The sequence below is a fragment of the Notothenia coriiceps genome, unplaced genomic scaffold (genome assembly GCF_000735185.1).
Source record: "Notothenia coriiceps isolate Sejong01 unplaced genomic scaffold, NC01 NC01_scaffold00032813, whole genome shotgun sequence".
Taxonomy (NCBI): domain Eukaryota; kingdom Metazoa; phylum Chordata; class Actinopteri; order Perciformes; family Nototheniidae; genus Notothenia; species Notothenia coriiceps.
In genome coordinates, this window is record NW_011365514.1 from 3545 (window position 1) to 12903 (window position 9359).

General features: G+C 40.2%; 1 protein-coding gene across 1 annotated transcript in view; it reads left to right on the top strand.

Moving 5' to 3' along the window:
* Nucleotides 1–334: 334 nt before the first annotated feature.
* LOC104961186 (neural-cadherin-like) overlaps nt 335–9359 on the top strand; it is a gene marked incomplete at its 5' end in the record, with an annotated part of 68308 nt that continues 59283 nt past the window's right edge. The window contains 3 exons of the mRNA XM_010789425.1: nt 335–584; nt 5266–5393; nt 5519–5705. Coding sequence (XP_010787727.1) covers nt 335–584; nt 5266–5393; nt 5519–5705 — 565 coding nt within the window. The remainder of the gene's footprint in view (nt 585–5265; nt 5394–5518; nt 5706–9359) is intronic.

Genomic DNA, 9359 nt, shown 5'->3' on the forward strand with positions numbered 1-9359 from the left:
TAATAATTTTAATTTAATGTATTTTTTATATTTTTTATATGATACATTTGTATTATAGACGTGTTGTTATACAAATAATGCATTTAGTTAAACTCATTGTTGTAGCTTAGCATGCTATATTTCCCTGGGATCAGCTTTAATGTAGTGAAGTGTCTTTTAATATAAAGTAAATGGTAGCCGAACTCACTATCATTTCCATGTAGCTTGCCAAACAATGCTGCCAGTACTGACTCTAGACCATTTCTGGAAGTCCAGGTGTTAATTCACTCTAAATGATTGAGACACCTTATCATATTGGAAATGCACCTTTAATCCTCTTCTTTGTGTCCAACAGACCATCAAAGCCACCTCCCCTCTTGGGGATCCGAGGGTGACGTATAACTTGGAGGACGGCATGGTCCCAGAGACCAACATGCCAGTTCGCTTCTACCTGACCCCCAACAGAGAGGACGGTTCGGCCTCCATCCTGGTTGCAGAGCCCCTGGACTATGAGACCACCAGACACTTCATGCTGCGAGTCCGGGCCCAGAACGTGGCTGCTGTTCCGCTGGCGGCCTTCACCACGGTCTATATCAATGTCACAGGTGAGACTTTTTACATTGTAACTGCTCTATTAGATTATTTCAATTATGTATTAGTATCCCATCTTCCATTGAAATATCTCCTAACATCGTTGTGTTCATGTGTAAGAGTTTTGCATTTTGTGAATTTGAGTTTTCACACATGATATGTTTTTTAAATATATGATTTTCCATTAAAACATAAAATATAGCACCATTGCTTAATAAGCACTTGCCATTGAGAAATGTAGAATGAAATATGAGATTAAAAGGTTCACCCTGAGGCAAAACACTGCTCTAATCAAAAACAAGTTGATAACATCCTCTCGTAAATGTTGAGTTTAGGTGAAAAAGAAGACAGTGTTATGAAGAAACACAAAAATCAAACAAAGACACCCAGTTATTGTGGACATATAAATTATAGAGATAACTTTTGTTAGGGAATATGTTCTTGTGAAAGACAAAACGTGGTTGATTGGATATATCCAATTGCACACTGCAGCAACCAACTAGCACTACTGTATGACTATAACAGGAAAGAAGGACAAACTTGGGTGTTTGATGATTTGTTGTTGTTGATGGTTGAGCTACAATCTAACGCTGATTCTCCTGTCATTAACTGTAACTGTGATTTCGGACCAGCATTTCACCCCTTTACATTACACCTATGATTGTCGTTGTGCTTTGTGTTATTATTCAGTGTCACTGTTTTAGCTCTATTTAAACTGCTGCGGTTCTACAACTGAGGCCGTGGAGAGCGATCTGAAGGGTCAACAGCATCATGGCACTCTCTCACTCGCTCTCATTTTCCATTGGAGTCATTCAAATCTTTGATTCCAGAGCCACACAAATCCAAATCATCTGCAGAGGTCACCATCTGTTAGAAGTGAGATGAGTCCAAGATTGAAAAATATATGTTTCAATCCTCCCCCCCCCCCTCCTCTGCACAAGAGGGACATCCAAGTCTAGTCGCTCTTTCCAACTCTTTATCTCTCATCTTTGGCTAAACACGAATGCTTTCACCATGGCTCTATCATGTCTGTCGTTATATTATGGTACTTCTAAGCATGATTACTTTAGTTTTGTGTTAGTCTATTTGACTTAAAGGGGACCTATCATGCAAAATGCACTTTCTTATGTCTTTTATACATGAATATGTGTCCCCGGTGTGTCAGGGAACTCACAAAATGTCAGAAAATAAAACCCTCTTTCTTTTCCTCCGTACCCAAATCTCTAAAAAACGGGGGTACAACGTAACTGATCCCGATTTGCGTCCGATATGAAGTAATATCAGAGATGTGGACCCACGGCCCTATCAGAAACGTTGCTATCAGAAACAATGCCCGACTGTTTTTGGTGGAAGTTAATATGGCTTTGTTTAACATTAGCAAAGCATTTGGCTAACACTGAGAGCTAACGCTGTAGGCCTACTGGAGAGAGTATGTGTACAAAAGCAGTGTACCACCTCGTGGTAAACCTGAGGGAGAAAAAGAGTTTGAGCTCCATACTGTTTCAGAAATAATCCTTGATGTGATTTGGAACATGATATGGCATTAGCTCCCCCTCCTCTTTTTTTTTTTTTTTTCAAGCTAAGGACCCAGATTCAGCGTTTCTCTAACAGGGCTGGAATATAGGGATATGAGGGATGTCTAAAATGCATGATATGTTTGGTATTTTGAGCAAAACACATCATAGACATGTTTTTTATATGTATATCTGAGACCCATAAGATACTAAATATGGTGGTATTTGCTATTCCCTGACCTTGCTCCTCAAAATAACTCTGCCTACCCTACATGCCCCAGACTCCCATGCATTTAATCCTTTTGCAATTTGTACGCATTCACTCACGCACACACACAAGCAGGCATACCCTATTCTGTTAATTCGGTCTTAATCCGGTGAGAAATAATGAATTCACACCCTCTCCCTTCTCTTGCCTCTCTGTCTCTCGTCTAACTTCCCTTCTCCTCTTTTCATTTGCTCCTCCTCTCGCTTATCAGTCTTAATAAGAAAGCTCTCTGACTCCTCCAGAGGCATTGCAGAGGAAGGGAGGGAGGTCTGTAATGGATTTAAGTTCCCATTTTAATTCATAGATTAAGACATTTGCTCAGAAGAAATGGAAGGGAGAAATGGCACATGGAGCAGCATTAGAGCTAATGTATTGCTCTATTCATTTCTATTAAGTGTTTGGCCCAACATCAACTTTGTTGGAATATGGCTTCTGCTTTTCAGGCAACTTTAAAGTTCACATTTTGTCGTCTCGATGGTAATTGGAACGATCAGTTTTATCCCTCCGAATAATGTACTGTAACAGCCTTGCTTCTCTCCAATTGTTGTTCAGGGAAAAATAAAAAGCACATTTTGTGTCATTATTAATTGCCCAATGCCTGTTTTACCCTTTTTCTGATAAATGAGTTCTGTCTTAGTTCTATGCTGGGGCTACTTTTTTGCACTTTTATTGTCATTACACAGTACAGGTACTATGTAATGAAATGGTTTCTCTGCATTTGACCCATCCTAGTGTTAGGTACAGTTGTAAATCACAACAGTTTGCTTTTCCGCTGTCCAGGGCCTGAGAGGAGCGACCTCATGCCACCCTTTACGTCACAGCTTTTTCCAAGACAGAGCAACAACAATAACAACATACTTTTCCTTAAAATAACAACAATACAATAAGAACTCCTGGAGTGGTACATTGGTGTTTTATATTATTTCATAATGGCAGAAGCCACTTTAAATTCACTGTCTGACAGTCTCACCAGTAACGTCCCATGATGCATTTCCCCATACATACATACAGTTTGCATTGACAATGTATGGCAACATAGCACTCTAAATAAAGGATTGAAAAAGTCAATAAACAACATGTCTTGTATTACAGGGATAATGTAAGACTAGCCATTGAATACATTCTGTATAATCAATAACAATCGGCAAAAAAACTCAAAAGGAATTTGTGTTATTGTATTGTAGAATGCGATAACAAATTATATGAAGTTCCCTTTGAACCTAGCATATATGTGGGATATAAATGATTCACCATAAATGCAGTTAGTACAGTAGGTTATTTTTGCCACCACAATGATAACAAACAGGTTGTCATTAATAGTAACGTAAATAATAAATGTTGTGTTACTTTTATGCCTGGCTAATCTTATATACATGTGAGTGATCATGTTCTACCCACTTTGACATCTTGGTTCTGGAAACAGGGTATCCCAACAGGGCTTGGAAAATCAAAAGTCAATAGGTCAGTTTTCAGAGATACTTTTTGGATTTACAAAAATTAGCCACCATGGTGCTAATACTGATCGCTTTTTTTATTTTTGTATTACACTTCCCACAGTAGGCAGGTCTTAACAGATTGGATATTGATTTCACTCTATCAACGGCTCCAGGCTTAGAATCTCCAAATCAAACACAGTCCTGGATGCTGATTGGTAATATCATAGAGAACCCTAAAGCTGCCAATATTCACCAACAATAAGAACCTTTATGTTTGATACCTTTATTTTTCTTTAAATTTATTTACTGTCTTCCTAGTCAACTTTAAGAAGGCTTAAGAAAAGGAAATTAAAATTATTTCAAAGGAAATGTAATCAGAACATCATTGACTAAGTAAGACTAGAAACATCTCTGCATGATGTGGAGGTGTCAAGTACCGATGAAACAAAGATTGATCCAGTAAATCATGTTTGAGATCAAAAGGTTCTGAAAAACGTTTAGAAACCAAAACACTGCTCAGCGGTTTGCAATACTCAAGTTGTTAATTCACAACTCCGGAAAAGTATTACAAAGGCAAGGTTACCTTTTTGTTAACAATCTAAGTGAGCTAAAGAAGAGCATATATTCAAACAATAGTTATAAAGGGCAACATGTGAATAAAACAAACTAAAATCCAATAAAAGGACAATCTAACGTAAGGTCATATACATAAATAATATCAGGACATGTGTTTTTCTCTCCAGTTCTAAATTAATATTCACATGAAGGATGTTTTTCTGGTTTTGAAACCATAGAAGTACAATTTCCTTTTGATTTAAGTAGGAACTTCTAAAAGTGTTCAGTCGGAATCTCTGAAGAGTCTTGTTACATAATACAGGGTCAAAAGATCATAAATGTGGGAGAGATCCCTTGATGGGCTTTAAACATCATTAACAGGAAAGTCAATTAAATTGCAATGGAAGCCAATGCAGTACAGCGAGAGAAAAAGGCTCTTTGCAATTGATTTTACCCAGAAACTGGTCCAAAGGCCGACGTGCATTGTGCGGCAAGTGAGTGTTGTATTCACAAAGGCAATAACAGTCGGCAAAAGACACTTATTGAACTGAAATAAACCTTAAAAGATATGCACAAGCTGTCAAGTGTGGCTAAACAGAGTACATATAATGCAGGGAACTGGAAAATAATACATGTCATTGATTGTGCTCTTGGGATCTTTGGATATAACAACATGTTCCTTCTGAGCATATTATTTCTAACAGCTTATCTATTTATTTACTTACCTAAACCATTGCTTGCTAGGATGCTGCTTTGTTGGAGGTTATCACCTGGTGCTTCAGGCAACCTACTAAAAAACCCTATGAATCACTTATGATGTTTCCATCAAATTCACAAGACCTACAACACAACTAATTGATTGGTATAGTGTTTGTTGTGTTCATAAACGCACTCTTTCCTTCTATCCTCTTTGCTTCTCTAGATGTAAATGACAACGTCCCATTTTTCACTTCCTCCATCTACGAGGCTTCAGTCACTGAAGGGGCGGAATCAGGAACCTTGGTTTTCCAGGTCTCAGCCGCTGACCTCGACTTGGGTCTCAATGGCAAGGTAAAAACACTCATACTGTCTTTAGAGTTGTAATGTTGCTTTTTCATTCAGTAACAGGTCAGTTGCTAATATGCCTGTTAGTATATGTAATTGTGTCTTCCTCATTCCCCCCACCCTTCCCACAGATCTCCTACTCCCTGCTGGAGGACCGCAGTGGAGACCACCAGTACTTCCGTATTGACCCCGAGCTGGGATTCATCTACTCTCAGACTGTGTTTGACCGCGAGACCAAAAGCTCCTACCTGTTGGAGGTTCAGTCTGTGGACGGCTGGGAGTCAGCTCGGCCTGGCAAACATGGACAACCCAACTCTGGTAAGTTAGGCTCACACTGCACTAGGGATGTCCCGGATAAACATTTTCAGGCTCCGGATATTCGGTAGTAATCAGCAGCGAATATTTGGATATTCGGCGCGCGCCCGCAGAGACACAAGCTCTTACGTTGATATTGGATATTTCAATAAATTCAATTTGGCAGCCGCAGTGCTGCCAAATTGAATGGCAGGTTGTGTTTTCTCTGGTGTTCTTGCAGTTCGTCCAGTTAGGGTTAGGAACAGCAATTGGAAAAATCACAAAGTATCGAGGTAAAGCCATTACTGTCCTATGGCAATGTAGTTATCCATTAGAAACAGTACACAGAAGGGAACATATGGATTTAACTTAGTGAAAACAAAGGAAACATGCAATATTTCCATGACTCTCAATAGGTTTTTACCTGTACCACAAAAATATGTGACCATGTCTTTCTAAAAGAAAAGCCACTTCTATAGTAGCCTACACAACGTCTGCTGACACTTAAACATCAAACCCATGTTTGATGTGTTGAATATCTTAAAAAGCAGCCCAGGATTTTCACCTGATCCTGGCATTCTGCTTCCTTCCAAATGTGTTAGATGATGTTGAGTCAAGGTCTTTTTCACACCAAAAATGAAATAGAACTTGTTGTGTCCATGGAAAGGACCTTCGACAAACTCTTGCTACAGAATTGGAAAATTGTCTTGAATATCGTTGTATGCTGTAGCACCATCTTCATCCTACACCAAACAATTGCCACTCTGCTTTAAGCAGTGTTGGGACTAACGCGTTACGAAGTACTGAACCGAATCTCCCTGCGGATGTAATTGACAGGCGAATACAGCGATGTCCTCTCACAGCACCATGGAAAAGTGAAAGTAACCAGAAAGGAGTGATGATTGGTTAACGCGGGGTAACATTTCAGGGTAAGCCAATCAGAGACAGAGTTGGGCGGGTCTTGCCTTATGGGGAAAATACACACATGAACACTTGCTAATGCTAACACACGGCAACGCTCACCACCAGCACACACACAATGGCAGATGCGAGCAGCAGCGCATTTGCAACTTGGAAATATAATCACTATTTTCAATTTGTGGGGATAAAGGATGCAAAAAATATTACGGTCAAATGTAAACTGTGTGCAGGACAGAAAGCATTGTCCACTTGATTGTTGAGGCTACAATAAAGATGCCTATCAAAATGTCTAAACATATATTTTGTGTTTTATTGTTTCACTACATTTCATAAATGGTAATTACTACAATGATGGGGAGTTGTCTTTTATCTTACTGTGCTGCAGAACAACACAAAAACTTGTATTTTTATTGTTATTATTTTTAAACTAAAGTAAAGTATGAAAGCACATTTCCGCCACTTGATTAAAATAAAATCCCCATGTAAAGTCTGTTACAACCCGGCTCCTGGGCAGTAACAAAAAGCAGGGAGGCGAGACGAGGGTTGTAAATAAAGAAGACGTTTATTTTAAATGCCACACAATGATCCAGCAGCACCAGCAACAGATCCCCGAAGCTGGCCCGGCGTGAGTGCCCAGAGGAGTGAGACAGTCTCACTCCTCTGGGCACTCACGCCGGGCCAGCTTCGGGGATCTGTTGCTGGTGCTGCTGGATCATTGTGTGGCATTTAAAATAAACGTCTTCTTTATNGTCAATGACGCAATGTAATACCACTACCTTGACTTCGGCCTTAGAGGGACGCCCTCTGACACTTAAAATGTGTCGCGCTTAATGTCGCTACAGGAGAGTGTCCGTGGTACCTTTTCTCACCTTTCTGGTCTCTCCCTCACTACTACCAATTGCGCCTAGTTTGTTTTTCTCCATTTTGTTAAAGTCCCTCTCATCGGCTTAAAGTCTCTGTCTCAACCCGCCCAGAACGGAATCACCACCCTTTACCCGCTGTTGCTGCTCGTGCTTGTGAAACGATTACGATTTGTGTGTCGTGTGTGTGTGTGTTGGTGTGTGGTGTGTGTTGTGTGTGTGTTGTTGTGTTTGTGTGTGTGTTGTTGTTGTTTGTGTGTAGTGTGTGTGTGTGTGTTTGTGTGTGGTTGTGTTGTGTGTGTGTGTGTGTGGTGTGTCCAGTGCGATTGTCGAGTGGGGCGTCGTGTGTGTCGTGTGTTATCCGCGACAGTGGTAGGCGTCAAATGAAAAGGGTGTTTCCAATTATTCTGAATCAAGTACCTCTGAGAGATCATTAGTGTATTTCTCTTGGAGAGATCAAGAGTAACTACTTGAGAGATAAAGAGTACTCTTGAGGAAAGATCAAGAGTACTCTTGGGAGCAGATAAGAGTACTTGATTCAATGGTTAGGGGAAAGTGGTGGCCTTACTAGGGGACCTCGTAACGCAGTAACGCACCCATTTAAATCATAGTAACTATAACGGCGTTACTTAATGGGAATAGGTAACTAGTAACGCTATTAGTTACCGCAAAAAAGTTGGTTACTTTGTAACGCGTTAGTCCCAACACTGATGGTCGGTGTATTTTCGACCTTTCCAATCTAGACCAGATCTCCCTCTCCCGTCTGTGTGCGAGGGGGCGGGGCAGTTCACACACACTCGGCTGCTACATGCAGCAACACGCGGAGGAGATGGCCAACCCAGTCTCATAAAAAAACGTGTAATAACTACGTTGGTCCACAACTTGGGACGTAGTATTTCTAAAAAAACGCCTCTGAAATTGTAGGATCCCTACGTTTTTTTTCACCATTCATTCCAATTCCATTCCATTCATGCCGAACTTCGTTTTATTCTCGTTGGAAAATGCCTATTTTAAAGTTAGTTTGGCCATTCAAGTTCGTTTTGATGTCATTTGATGCGAGAAATATGAGTTGTTATTTCAGATGATGTGTGCAGTGGATGTACATGATCTTTAGTTTGCTAGTTATTATGAAGATTACTTCAGGAAATTGTGTCCATACAACGTTTTCATTGTTACCAAGGTGGTTGCTAGGGACGCTGCTATCGATATTATTTATGTTATGTTGTGAAACTGTTTAATGGTGTTATCTTGATTGCTACCCCCTTCCCCTTCAATGTATAGTGTTGGTCCACAGCGCAAACGTATTAGTTTAACTAAATCCGCATCTAAAATTGTGGCATAGATACGTTATTTTCCCCTGTGCAATTCTCCATTTACTCAACAATAACACATAATTATCCTTGTGTTTGTTTATTTGTTTGATTAATAAATACAAGTTTGAGTCTGTCAGGACCGAAGGGCGGAGCAGCTCATTTGCTTTAGAGAATATTACACCCGGAAGTAAGTATTTTCTCCGCTTCGCTTGACAAACCCCGTGATAGTCCTCAAGCTCTGTGATTGGAGAGTGCTTCGAGGGTTACGCCGAGCGTCGAGACTGTCCAAAACTGGATTTGAACGGGTCCACCCCGTACCCCCCTCCCCCACTCCGTCCCCAGAACTACACATGCTGGCTATTGTGTTTCGCAACATGTTCTCTATCTATGGCACGTCTCTACTGGGAGTTGTAATTTTAAAAGACGTTTTCATATTTCCCATAATAAGAAGTTGCCAGTATTAAACTGTGTACATCCCTGGAGGTTTAGGGGATAGGAAACACTCAAATTGAAAACATATAATGAATAAATGGGTAAAAATTGCTTGTGCCCATAATGGGCAGCATTAATATATACCCACATGA